The 14,134-nt window shown below is 35.6% G+C and overlaps 2 protein-coding genes across 2 annotated transcripts in view; one reads left to right on the top strand and one right to left on the bottom strand.

Moving 5' to 3' along the window:
* Positions 1-8,606, bottom strand: part of LOC119829191 (protein FAM160B1-like) — a 17,504-nt gene extending 8,898 nt beyond the window's left edge. The window contains exons 1-8 of the mRNA XM_038351593.1: positions 8,412-8,606; positions 7,932-8,072; positions 5,043-5,264; positions 3,621-4,022; positions 3,182-3,375; positions 2,191-2,296; positions 1,634-1,811; positions 995-1,116 (exon numbers count right to left, since the gene is read on the bottom strand). Coding sequence (XP_038207521.1) covers positions 995-1,116; positions 1,634-1,811; positions 2,191-2,296; positions 3,182-3,375; positions 3,621-4,022; positions 5,043-5,264; positions 7,932-8,072; positions 8,412-8,456 — 1,410 coding nt within the window. The 5' untranslated portion in view covers positions 8,457-8,606. The remainder of the gene's footprint in view (positions 1-994; positions 1,117-1,633; positions 1,812-2,190; positions 2,297-3,181; positions 3,376-3,620; positions 4,023-5,042; positions 5,265-7,931; positions 8,073-8,411) is intronic.
* Positions 8,607-9,529: 923 nt separating this feature from the next.
* LOC119829033 (septin-interacting protein 1) overlaps positions 9,530-14,134 on the top strand; it is an 8,536-nt gene continuing 3,931 nt past the window's right edge. The window contains 9 exon segments of the mRNA XM_038351395.1: positions 9,530-9,851; positions 10,209-10,358; positions 10,630-10,829; positions 11,278-11,397; positions 11,755-11,924; positions 12,345-12,528; positions 12,934-13,137; positions 13,523-13,740; positions 14,080-14,127. Coding sequence (XP_038207323.1) covers positions 9,746-9,851; positions 10,209-10,358; positions 10,630-10,829; positions 11,278-11,397; positions 11,755-11,924; positions 12,345-12,528; positions 12,934-13,137; positions 13,523-13,740; positions 14,080-14,127 — 1,400 coding nt within the window. The 5' untranslated portion in view covers positions 9,530-9,745.

The following is a 14,134-nucleotide window of genomic DNA, read 5'->3' as shown; positions in this document are numbered from 1 at the left end:
TCATAGTCGGCAATGGAGCTGGTGGGTCGCCTGATGGTAAGCGCTACCACCGCCCATGAACATTTGGAGAGGCGTAAGCAGACCTTTCGCCTCTACAAATGGATTGATTGCCGACTTTAATTGGGAAGGGATGAGGAAAGGATTGATGAAAGGAATAAAGGAAAGGAATGGGAAGGGTAAGGAAAAGGATATAGGCCTCCGGCTCCCCCACTCACCGTACGAAACACAATAGCAAGCTATTATTTCACGCCGGTTTTCTGTGGAAGTGTGGTACTTCCCCGGTGCGAGCTGGCCCAATTCGTGCCGAAGCGTGCTCGACTCCCACAATAATCCTCCCCTACCCTCTATCCTCCCCAGTCCTTTCCTTTATTCCTATTGCCAATCCTTTCTTAATCCCTTCCCAAAAAGTCGATAATCCAGTAGAGGCGTAAGGTCTGCAATGGATCTTATGCCTCTCCAAATGTTCTTGGGCGGTGGTAGCGCTTACCATCAGGCGTCTCATCAGCTCCATTGCCGACTTTAAAATAAAAATTAAAAAAAAAAAGACCTGAAGTTGGCCCAAGTTGGCCCTAATGACGTGTTACGTACTACGCATCCACTTGCGGCCAGATATATTGAAGAGTATTGCACCTCGAATCTACTACTGACGTATTACGTATTTAACGTTCTATGCATCGACTTGCATATAACTTCTGGTCAAACATATAGAGGTGGATTGTATTTTGAATTTTCAAAGCACCCAAATTTAAAATCAGTCCTATAGATCTAGAGACTACCCTACATTCTACAACGTCAAAAACTGACAAATTCACAGACCTTACATTTTATAATATAATTTTAATGTAGATTAATTTATAAAAAATTTTAATAAATAAATAAGATTATACCACACGTAAAACTTGAAATTATTCAAGTGTCACAATCATATATTTTTTTTAATTCAATTCTATAACAATGATATAGAAAATGATTGATCCAATTTAATCTAACTCACCTCAAAGAACCGTAATGTCTCCAACGAAAGATCGTAGTCATCAGTAAGGCAGTTGTTTATTAGAGTCAGTAACAGAGGCCACTCAGACACCTCCCCATCTCCAACCAACCAGTTACTGAATTCTGAAGAAAATAAAACAATTATATTCATAAGATGCTATTTGTAAAATGAAAACTAATAGATCGATATCTTAATTACTATTTATTATATTTTATTTGTATTAAATCTTATACAATGAAACATCTTCGTTTCTTTACTATGAAATATACTCAAGTATACTGTAGAGAAATCGAACTAATACCCTGCAATATATATATATTTGCCCAACTCGAATATTTTAGATAGTCCCTAAAATTTCTAGAAGGTTCCATGACGTTCTAGAAGGTTCCAGACCTCACCTCTGATCAGGTCTGTGGAGTTGATTGCCCGCAAGCATTTGGTCAGCAGAATAGCTATAAACACTTTCCACTTATGTAGACAAGTTACATAATATTTCCCCAACTTTCTTGAGGTTTTTTTATCTATATGACTATGAAATTCAGTCTTAATTTAGAGATGCAAGGACCAAACAAGACCAAACTAAATGGGACAAATGGCAAATTGAACAAGTCCAACATTCTAGAAGGTTCCAGAGCTCACCGCTGATCAGGTCTGTGGAGTCGATCACCCGCAAGCACTTTGCCAGCATAGCGGTTGTGAGCGCTGTGTGCTGGTGGCGAGACTTCGGCGACTCCGGCACCAGCCAACTTTCGACACTTTCTAGAAAGTTCGAACGAAACGTGCGAGCTAAGTGCGACGCGATCGTTGGGTGGCATTCCTGGAAATCATATTATTTAAATATATATAAACCTTTACATAGACTGAACCAAACCAAAATATAATTATGATGAAGCATCAGCAAATAAAAAAAGAATCATCGAAATCGGTTCACCCAGACGAAAGTCCTGGGCAAACAAAGCCAAAAATAAAACACAGTCGAATTTATAACCTCCTCCATTTTGTTTAGTCGGTAGAAAATCGATAGCTAAATCTTAAGAAAAATTACCTATTTAATTGTATCTTATTTCAATAATTACATCTCATACAATTTCAATATCTCAAAATTCAGTTTGGCTTGAGATATTAAGGCTTGTATTATGATAAAGATCATTAGCCAAGAACAAAAAAATGTGTACAAAAATTTACAACTAACATACCTTCATTAATGTATCACAGTAATCCAGCCACGAGAAGAAAGTGGTCAACTCTCTGTACCCGTGGAACTTGTTGTAGCCCTTGTCACCAAAATCTTGGGCTACATATCTGAAAACGATTGCCAGAAACAACTTAAATCTTATATCTTTAAACGAGTAATTCTTGTGTATAATTGGAATCTCGGAATCGGCTCCAACGATTTTCATGAAATTTAGTATATAGGGGGTTTCGGGGGCGATAAATCGATCTAGCTAGGAATCTTTTTTAGAAAATGTCATATTCGTGTTTTATCGACTTAAACTTACTTTTTTAACAAATAGGAGGCGTTGGAGTAGTAGTGGTAGTTTGTTTATGACTCTTCCTGACATCTATTGGCGAATAATAATACAATTTTTTGGCGAATAATTAAAGTTCCAGCAGATAGCGTTGTTAAGTAACGAAATCAATGAGTGTTTGCTTTGAAGTTAGACTAATTGTTTATATTGTTTTGTGTCTTCTTAATGCACGTGTTCAATTAAAAATGCCTAAACGATCTTGGAAAAAAACGCTTATAAACAATCTAACTTCACGAAGTTAAACCGAGCAAAGCTCGGTCATCCAGGTTCTTAGTCAAAAGCCAGAACACTAGAAAGCTCAACTGTAAGTTATTAAATGCATTAATTTATTAAAATAAAGCTGCATCTTCACGGAATGATAACAGCTATATATGTACTACCAGCTGCGCCCCTCCGTTTCACCCGCATATGTCCGTATCCCGTAGAAAAAGTTGCCTATATGTTATTCCAGTTGTCCAGCTGTCTATGTACCAAATTTCATTGCAATTGGTTGAGTAGTTTTTGCGTGAAAGAGCAGCAAACACACACACACATCCTTACAAACTATAATATAATATTAGTAGGATAGGACAAGCGAAGCCGGAGAGAACAACTAGTCATATATAATCATGTCTTTTTTACAATTATCCATGCTGATGATGAAGAAGTGAACACTCACGCCCAAGTGATGTTCAAATTGTCCACATCATTGGGGTCCACATCGCTCGGTATGGCCCTGTACTTGGTGCACAGTTTGTCCACAATCGTCTCGCAGCACGGGCTGCAGCTGGTCACCAGGTTGGCTATATCGTCCTCCGGGAGGGAGGACACTATCATGATGCCCTCGCAGGCGCGGAGGACCACTTGATTATCCTGGAAATTGAATAATCTTTGTAAATTAATGCGAAAGTTGAACACGCACGTTGAATTGGGCCAGTTCGCACCGGGGAAGTACCACACCCCGACAGAAGACAGGTAATAATTAAGGTATGAACATAAAAAAATAGAATAAAGAGCCCTAATTTTTCTCCAAGTCCTACAAAATATAAAATCAGAGAAAAGTACTATAATCAGTTAGGTTAAAAGAAAATTAACGAATAGTGTAAAAACATACTCACAGCACTGTTCAAATACGACAACAACAGATCAATCAACAGAAATTTATCATTATCATCATACACAGTCTTCTGACTCTTTAGCGAACCATTATCGTCAACGACGGAGCTGTTTGGCGTTGTATCCTCTTTTCTCACTATAGCCACACTTCGCAGCGGCGGTGTCATGTCCACATCAAACAGTGGGTTCTTCTTTGGAGTACTAAGTTTTCGCTTGAGCGGTATTAGCCTTTGTATATCTTCCGGTATTGATAATAGGCTGGCTTTATCTTCGACAAACGGAGTTGTGAAGATGTTCGCCAGACCTGGCTCTTTCCGGACGAGACCACATAGAGTTAAGAGGAGTTCTACCTCTTCTTTTTCGGTTGGGGACGCTGGGCTCTCGTTGCATTGGACAAGCATTCTCTGAAAACACAGTTTTTGTTTTATTAGACTGTAAGTCGATGATAATTTTTTTTTTTTACGATTAACCCAAACGGCCTTGTCAGATATAGATCAAATTTTAATGTAACAACACTGTCATCACATTTCTAATAAAAAAATCATCAAAAGCGGTTCACCCATTCGAAAGTTCTGGGAGAAAAAAAAGGTGTGTGTGCGATTCACACATGATAGAAGTGAAACTTCAGTAAATCGACAAAAGAATGAATAAAATAGTATGTATATTTCTGTCTCATTCTTTGCCGGCTTCATTCTACACATTTTTGTATTTGTGTCTCTTACCTGTCGTTTTTCCGTTGCATCAGGTTTGAAATCACAACGATTCTAAAGAAGTTTCACTTCAAAAATCTTTGAAGTTAAACACGAATAACCAATATAATTTAGTTGTTCATTAGTTCATAAGTCACTTCCCATAAAATCTTATACCTTTAAACGAGCAATTCTTGTATATATATATATATATATATATATATATATATATATATATATATATATATATATATATATATATATATATATATATATATATATATATATATATATAATTGGAATCTCGGAATCGGCTCCAACGATTTTCATGAAATTTAGTATACAGGGGGTTTCGGGGGCGATAAATCGATCTAGCTAGGAATTTTTTTTAGAAAATGTCGTATTCGTGTTTTATTCGTGTTTTTTTTTTTCCTGACATCTATTGGTGAATGATAATACTATTTTGCTTCGTAGATAGCTGGACAACTGAAATAATGTCATATTCGTGTTTTATTCGTGTTTTTTTTCCTGACATCTATTGGTGAATAATAATACTATTTTGCTTCGTAGCTAGCTGGACAACTGAAATAACACATAGGCACTTTTTATACCGATATTCCTACGGGATACGAACTTACGCGGTTTCAACCGCGGGTCACAGCTAGTAAAGTAATTATTGATAAACATCACGAGGCATAACAAAAGTGAACAACTTTACATATAATTTTTTCTTACCTGCAAGGGCCTGTACACATGAGCGCTATTAATACACGGCCGCTGAGTTCTTCTCAACATCGTCGTAGCTAGCGTTAGAGCCATAGCCCTTGCTCCAGGTGGCCGGTCAGCCACAGCAAGCACCGCTAGAGCATCCAACACGCCAATCGACCTTTGTACTACTGCTTCCAGACAGGGCCCTACAGTACCTCCCTGTTGTTCTTTCTCTTCATCGACTATAAGCTGGAGGATAAAATATTTATTATTATTAGCTAGACCAGGCAAACGCTACTCTCCCTTCCTCTTACCATTTAGGGGTGTGAAATATAGACGTTGGCCGATTCTCACACCTTCCCGATATGCACCCAAAATATTTCAAGTGAATCTGTCCAGCCGTTTCGAAGGACTATCGAAATTAGTATTTTGACACGAGAATTTTATATACATAGAGGCTAGATGACCTGGCAAGGGCTGTTCCTTACCCTTATCATTAAGGAGTACGATTATATAGGTAACCATTAAATTGTTAAAACTGTTAGATTATAATTAATGATCTAACACGCGAGATTGGAAATAATCGAAATGAAAGTCAGTCCTCTCTCTGTGTGGTTTTAAAACGTTTCACATCAATGTGCATGTACCGAAAAATGATGCATTCAATTGTAAGGAGTATCTTACAGATCACGATTTAACTACAATCTCGCGAGATAGTTTACAAACTGTGTATAATTTTATGGAGGCGTATGCTATTAGATTAGATTTAGAATGTAGAATAATTATAATACAACTAACTGCGCCCCGCGGTTTCACCCGCGTAAGTCCGTATCCCGTAGTAATATCGGGATAAAAAGTTGTCTATGTGTTATTCCAGTTGTCCAGCTATCTACGTACCAAATTTCATTGCTATCGGTCCAGTAGTCTTTGCGTGAAAGAGCAACAAATCCTTACAAACTTTCGCATTTATAATATTAGTAGGATAATAGGAAGTAGGATTAATAGGATATGGACATCGCAATATTTTATATATATATATACGATTTTCGTGGCGCATACTAGCTGAATCATGCGGCTTCACTCGCAAGGTACTCGGCTAAAATGCAGCCTGTGTGAGTCCAGACTATCTATTTCTGCATAAAATTTTTTACTGATCCCAACAGAGGTTTTTGCGTGATCAAGTAACAAACATATATATGCATTCTTATAAACTTTCGCGTGTATAATATAATTTTAGTAAGATGAGAGTCATCTGATAATATTAAGAACCAATGACATGCTACAAACTTGGTGCATCTGGTGCAGTTTTATATGATTCTAGCTGGCCAGCAAACATTGTTATTCTTGGCCAACCTTATTAATTAAGGGTAAAAAAAAACGATTTACTACTTATTTTCGTATCTACTCAATAAATAACAAGAAATTCACAAATATTGCAGACCTTGAGACAAATTAATTTAATATACAACTAGTGATACACCCTCGCTTCGCCCTTAGTACATGTGTAGCACTCAGGAATGACATATCTATCCAATAATGAGAAAATTTATATAATCGGTCTAATAGTTTCTGAGATTAGTGCTATCAAACAAACAAAACTCTTCAGTTTTATATTATGAAAGTATAGATATAGAAAGATATATTTTTAAAGTGAAGCTGATTCCTACTATAATATTATAAATGCGAAAGTTTGTAAGGATGTGTGTGTGTTTGTTGCTCTTTCACGCAAAAACTGCTGAACCGATTGCAATGAAATTTAGTAGGTAGGACCGTATCTCGTAGGAATATCAGGATAAGCAACTTTTTATCCTGATATTCCTACGAGATACGGTCTTACGCGGATGAAACCGCGGGGCGCAGCTAGTACTCTATAAATTTAAATTATAATCAACTGATACTTGTGACAACCTGATATAAATGTGCATAACCTTGCATTGACCCTGAGATGAGCAAACCAATCTGTTAATAAACAGCTGTATACAATAACATTTAGATGATATTTAAAAAACAATAAAGAAGCAACATAATAACCCATTTATTTTTCATTTGCTAATTTGTATATTCCATTACATAGCGGAATAATTCATTTCTACAAAAAGGGTCACCAACGTCCCTGGGGAACGGGCCAATTAAAATTCTAAAATTGGACCTAATTTCTTATCAAAAACCTTATAATATCAGTAGTATTGCGAACCTAAAAAGAGGAGGTTATAATAATATACTCATAACTTTTTGCTGGGTGAACTGTTGTTTACATGTGAAAGCTGGTATCTGTTCCATTACAATTTGGTCCAATGTGACAATACAAAGGCAGTTTCGTTTAAAATCATTAATTGGATATCATTTGAAAATTGAACTAACAAGTCTCAGAGTAAACCCACTATTATTGTAACAAATCTTTTAACAAGTAACAATATGGTCTTTGAGTACTATATAGTGATACATATGACAATCCAATATAAATCAATACAGTGTGCAACTATCTACTATGAATTTAAATTTAAAACATAATTTAGTATTGTTACATGCCCATTAAAACATTGAATTTGTACAAATGAATTTTATTTCTTATTAGTATGGTCACAGATAATATAATACCATACAGGTATGGCGTAACTTTTTTTTTTAGCCTCCTTTTGACCTGTAATTTGCCTGGTTGTATAAATTTAGTTATTGGCGTGTATGGAATAACTATAAAAGTTTTTGGGGAGACTTAGGTCTAATTTATACTGTGAAAGGAGGTCCTGAGAAGCTGTCATTATTATGCACTCAAAAGTGCGAGTTGGTTTCATCACGTTTCAGACAAGTTCATTGGGATGATTTTCCATACAACATTTGTATGTCTTCTACATCTGCTCTGGTAAGAAAGTATGGTTGAAGTAACTAAGAATTAACATGAATAAGGGGAAAATTTACCTGAAACATTTGGTGCAAGTGATGTGGCACTCTTGTATCTTCAATATGCACTTTATTGCTTTCTTCATAATTTTGATAAAAATTCAATATCATCTTCCAGTGATATTCAAAGTCTTGGTACCGGGACGCTGGCGGAGCTAACTATAAAATAAAACATAATTAATTTTCTTATCATCTAAATCTTACAGAAAAAAATATCACATATTTTAATTCAAAAATAATACAATATGTCATGTATATAATCAAGGATACATTGTTAAACGGCATTTAAATGCGCTTAAGTAATTTATACAAAAGATTAGGACATCATAACTTTTAACGACGATCGAAACAAAAAGTTAATAGGAATTTTAGCAGTGTTAAATACATATTCTTATCAAAGTTATGTCCAATTGCATTAGAACTATACTTTGAATAACGATAAAATAAATAACGCTATCTTAAAATGATTGTATAATTAGTTAATATTTTTACACTTACTACGTCCGCAGCGGTTTGCAATACGTCTGAAAATCTGCTTAACATTTTAAGTGATTAAGATGTACAACAAATCAACACATATTTACAAAAAAACACAAATTTTATGCATGAGTTATTTGATAGCGGTATATCTATTTGTATTAATGAATAAATTAACAATTTGCCGTAAAGATAATCAATGAAAAACCATGTTCAATATTTATTAATGATTGTCAACTTGTCAACGTCAACTTTATTAATGACATTACGTTGTCAAATTAGACATAGACAAACATTCATTCACAGAATTGCCACTAAAGGAAAAGAGAACATTTATTCACATACAACAACTAACAAGAAAGGAAAAACACTGAACCTTGTAAAGAAATATAAGAAAAAAAATAAACACAGACACGACAATTTAAAAAGATAAAAATAATTATATATCTAAATTAGTTTGCTGTTGTGTGTGGCTGTAAATAGGTCAAGGTTCAGCTTTATATGCCATGAGTCATTTGACCCATGACGCTGTTGTTTCTGCTGAACCCAGAAGGAAGATTAAATACGAAAGAAGATAAATAAATACAAACATATCAACAATAATGTTAGGCAACATAATAGTAAATATATAAGATTTTTTAAGGGGGGATTTTTCATTGTGGGAGTCGAGCACGCTTCGGCACGAATTGGGCCAGCTCGCACCGGGGAAGTACCACACCCCCACAGAAAACCGGCGTGAAATAGTGGCATGCCACTGTGTTTCGTACGGTGAGTGGGGGAGCCGGAGGCCTACTTCCTTTTCCTCATCCCTCCCAGTCCATTCCTTCTATCCTGTAATTAATCCTTTCCTTTTCACTTACCCCATAAAAGCGGGCAGCGCATTCGCAGAGCGACCTTTGAGAATGTTCATGGGCGGTGGTGATCGCTTACCATCAGGCGAACCACCAGCTCAGCTACCCACTATGGAATAAAAAAAAAAAAAAAATGAAAAAAAAAATTTTTAAGGCTACTGCATTAAGATGCAGTTTTCCCGCGTGATTTAGCGCGTAACTAGTTCCTAATCTGTGAAACATGCTGCTCTTTGAGTGTATAATCTTTGGTTTGAAGTGTCACTTGTCAGTTGTCACAAACCAGTATTGTAGTTCTTAATCTGTATCACAAGACACAAACACTACTTAGTACTTTTATATACCACAAGCTCTAAGAAAAATCAACAAACATACAAATTGAAAATTATGTTTTGTAATTTTATTCCGAAAAACTAAAGAAGCTAGTGCTTATGCGGGAAATCTGTTAAGAATAAGAGGAATAAATAATATTTGTGAATAAGTTTTGCTTTAACACTAACTTAAAAAATGTCAGACGACGAAGTTATACGTTTCGAAATTACGGACTACGATTTAGATAATGAATTTAATCCCAACCGAAGTAGGAAAGCTAAAAGAGAACAGCAAATATACGGTAATTTACAATTAATTACATATCATATCGATTTTGTGGTGAAACTATTAGAAGAACTCTCTCACTCTTGTTTTATAGGTTCACACATAAACCGTGTGTGATTAGTTAAAATTTTTGTTTTATTTGTTTCTTTCAATGCAGAACGTAAAATTTTTAGTGGATTTTTTTAGTTGAAATGTGTCCCATGTATTCAGTTGTAGAATATTCTATATGCATTGCAATTTTAAAGTTTTTAATTGTCATCATAAATTTATATACACTATTAGATTAATAATTAAAGAAACAATTCGCAGCATAGATACCTGTGAGAAAAAGAAATTAAAATAAAATAAAATCTTTGATCATTCCCATTTTTAGGTGTCTGGGCGAAAGATAGCGATGAAGATGATAATGAAGATAATGTTAGGCAGAGATCTAGAAAGCCTAAGGATTTCTCAGCTCCAATTGGCTTTGTTGCTGGTGGGGTGCAGCAGGCTGGTAAGAAGAAAGAGAAAGAAGAAAAACAAGGTATTTTTTAATCAATTTTTTTCTATTAGTACACATGCTTCTTTATTAATAGAAGTATAGTGTGATAAATGGTACTTGTACTAGTATAATGTATGTATTATATAATAATATTTCAGTTCTTGTGAAATTCAAAAAATTATATAAAAAGGTAAATATATTGATTCAATGATAAGATGTCTATTGGTTCTGTTTGAGGAAACCAATGTACACTAAAACTGTAAAAAAAGTTGGAACAATAACCTAATCAAAAGTTTATTTCTTATCATTGCAGAAGTTGAATCAGCAGAAGCGTCCATGTCACGACCAAAGTTTGCAGACAGTTCCGATGAGGAGGAAGTGAGCAACCCAGCGGAGAGTGAAACTGCGGGGATACGGCGCGCCGGCCAGGGCATGCGACCCCCGAATCTGGGCGGGAATGTTGGTGCTTGGGAGAAACATACTAAGGGAATTGGCGCTAAGCTATTACTACAGGTATGTTTTCTCTTGATCATATTAATTTTCAGTCATTCATGATAGTTTTTTTTTGTTTAAAATTAATAGGCTTTAAAACTTATATAATTGAAGTTGAAGTTATATTGTTCATACATCGAAAGTTTACTTGCTCGTAACACAATCTAAAACTCCATTCGAATAACTATATATTGAAGACGTTAAACTATGAAAAGTTTGCTATGGAAGTGAAGCAGGTTTTGGCAAGAATTGGGCCAGTATGCACCAGGGAAGCACAACACATCCACAGACAATTGGCATACAATGTTTTATTTGGTGGCGAGGACTGAGCTCAAGCTATATCCACTATGTAGTTAGCAGCTTTTACTATGAATCGAAAGTGCAGTACACTGTTTATAATCAATATTAGAAATATCTTAATTCACTTGACCTAGTTAAGTACATTTCCACAATTCTCTAAATCTTTCAGATGGGTTACCAACCTGGTAAAGGTCTTGGAAAAGATCTGCAAGGTATATCGGCTCCAGTTGAAGCCACATTGAGGAAAGGGAGAGGAGCTATTGGTGCATATGGACCTGAAAAAGCTGCAGTGAGTAATTATTGTAATATGTATTTCTGAATTAATGTATTCTTTTAAGATTTATAGATGAATATCGGTTTGCCTGTGGTACATATATAGCCTATGTCAATCAGTGAAGTCATAGCTTTCTAATGGAGAAAGAATTTATAAAATTTGTGCAGTAGTTTTTAATTTTATCCATTACAAACAAATAAAAATACAAATTTTCCTCCTTATAATATTAGTGTAGATTAGCATAGTAGAGTATACATCGCCAGATATCTTCCTGTAGCTAAGTAGTAAGCCAGCTTTTTGTAGTTTAATTAGTAATAGGAAATAGCTAAAGTAACACTTACTTGAAAGTCAACTCTATCATTCTCTTTTTAGATAAAAGCAAAAAAAGAAGAGGAGCGACGTCTAAAAGAGAAAGCGGATCAAGAAAAAGCGGCAACACCGAAGACATATAATTGGAAGAAGTCGCACAAAGGACGCTACTTCTATAAGGACGCGGCAGATGTTATACAAGAGGGTAAACCCACGATGCATACTATTAGCAGGTATAACTTAATAAAACTAGTAAAGCTAAATGTTAGAAAGAAAGACGAGTTTAAAATAAGAAGAAAATATTTAAAAAAATATATAATCAATTATATTTGAAATTATAATTGAAATATAAGGTAAAATTATGTTTGATAAACGTAAATTTAAATTCACAGTTATTGTCAGTAGAACTGTTGAAAATGAACTGAAATGCGTAAATGTTGTAAATATAAATAAACATGTCTTACTTTTGTTCATCATAATTACAGATTTAAAAATCATTAAATCTGTACAAAAGTACATCACTAGTAATCAGTGTGCATTATGTCGTGTAAAAAAAATTGTTTCCATCAATATCATAACAAATAAAAAATTACAAGCGTATCACGTACATACGAGATATAAACAATTTCTAAATGATCACAACAACTTTACAGTAACGAGCTATCCCGCGTGCCGGTGATCGACTTGACCGGGCGCGAGAAGCGCGTGCTCAGCGGCTACCACGCGCTCCGAGCTGCGGCGCCGCGGTACGAGCACGAGCCCCGACGCGAGTGCACCAACTTCGCCATTCCCGCGCTGACGCACAACCTGCAACTCATGGTCGAATGCTGCGAACAGGTGGGAACCGGCTCGAAGGACCAGTCGTAAAAATCCGTCTCGAAGGATCAGTGATGTCGTTCCGTCTCGAAGGACCAATGAAATGGTTTTCGGTTGAAATTGACTAGAAGGCTTAGGCCTTCCTGTTTAAGAGTTGTTGTTATTTACAGAAATGGTTTATGTAATTTGTAGAAATCGTATTCATGAATAATTTCTTTTGTATACAAACTGAGATGGCATTTAACAGCTTAATTGATTGAAAATTGTAAATATACTTTTTGTGAATAAATGCATATGTCATGTAGGTGAGGGCTTGGAGTAATTTCCGCAACTATAATATTCAATTACACTGCAATATCCATTCTCAATATCAGTATCAACTTACATCTGTTTCATATTTTCTATAGTCTTATTGTAATATTGCAGGATATAATTCAAAATGCTCGTGAACTACAACAAGCTGAGGACGAGATAGTTGTCCTGGAGAGAGATCTGGAGGAGTGTAACAAGACGATAGGTGATCAAGATGAAGTGATAAATAAAGTGCAAATGATCCTCATGAAAGTGGAGACGTTGAATAGGCCTGATGTCTCCCTGGAGACCTCGTATGAAGTGTTGGCCGACTTGAAGGTAAGCAATGGTTGAAAATAAAATTGGATTGTCTAATATAAGTGTGGGTTGCAAAAGCAAAATTAGGATGTAATACTTCTTAGATAAAGATCATAATACAATAATTTCTATTACTTGAAGAATTTTTTTTATGCATTATAGTGAAGATAGAAATGTATACAGGAATGGGAAATATTACGTTACGTAGCAGGGACTTTGTATTTGAATTTTTTTGTGTGATTTTAATAAACTGGTATTTACCCAACTTAGAATTGATACCATGTTTTATATTCTGCCAATTTCTTACAACAACTCAAAATCAAATGAAATCTCTTTGGGTATCCATTAAAATTGTCATTTTTTTTTCAAATCAGACTAGTATTATTGTGCCACGTTGTTTCTCCAGGAATCATCACCGCTAGAATACGAAATGTTCGGTCTGGGCCCCATAGGCGCCAACATAGCGAGCCCCCTGTTCAGCGCGTTGCTGGCCAAGTGGGATCCGCTGCAGAACCCTTCGGAACCAGTGGAAACGTTCCTAAAGTGGAAACCGTTGCTTACCGAGGAGTCTTACAATACATTGTTGTGGCAACACTTTGTGCCGAGTATTACCACTGCTTCTGAGTAAGTATTTGGGTTTTATGTAATGTTGCAATTATAAAATTCTAAATAACCTGCAATGTTTTTTTTCTTTAAATATAATTAATGATATTGTTCTTGCGAAAGTTAATTGTAAAATTTTTTGTTTATTACTTTTGGAAAAATCAATAGACGTTCAACAATTTTACCTCTAAATTCAAAGTGGCATGATGTTGGGGTAGCCTGCGTTAGTCTTGAATATATTGGGGTGGCGAAATAAATTGCGCGTTTATAAATTTTAATATTTAAAACAGTGCGTACAGAGGTGCGCAACAGCTTTTTACATTACAGAGGTCTGTAAACTAAAAAGCGTCTCCCCGGCAGGGTGTGGAACCCGCGCGTGCCGGAGCCGATGCTGCGCGTGTTCGAGGCGTGGGCG

The sequence above is a fragment of the Zerene cesonia genome, chromosome 9, assembly GCF_012273895.1.
Source record: "Zerene cesonia ecotype Mississippi chromosome 9, Zerene_cesonia_1.1, whole genome shotgun sequence".
NCBI classification, from domain to species: domain Eukaryota; kingdom Metazoa; phylum Arthropoda; class Insecta; order Lepidoptera; family Pieridae; genus Zerene; species Zerene cesonia.
Note: the sequence above shows the minus strand (reverse complement) of the source record. Positions and strands in the feature narration are given on the sequence as shown.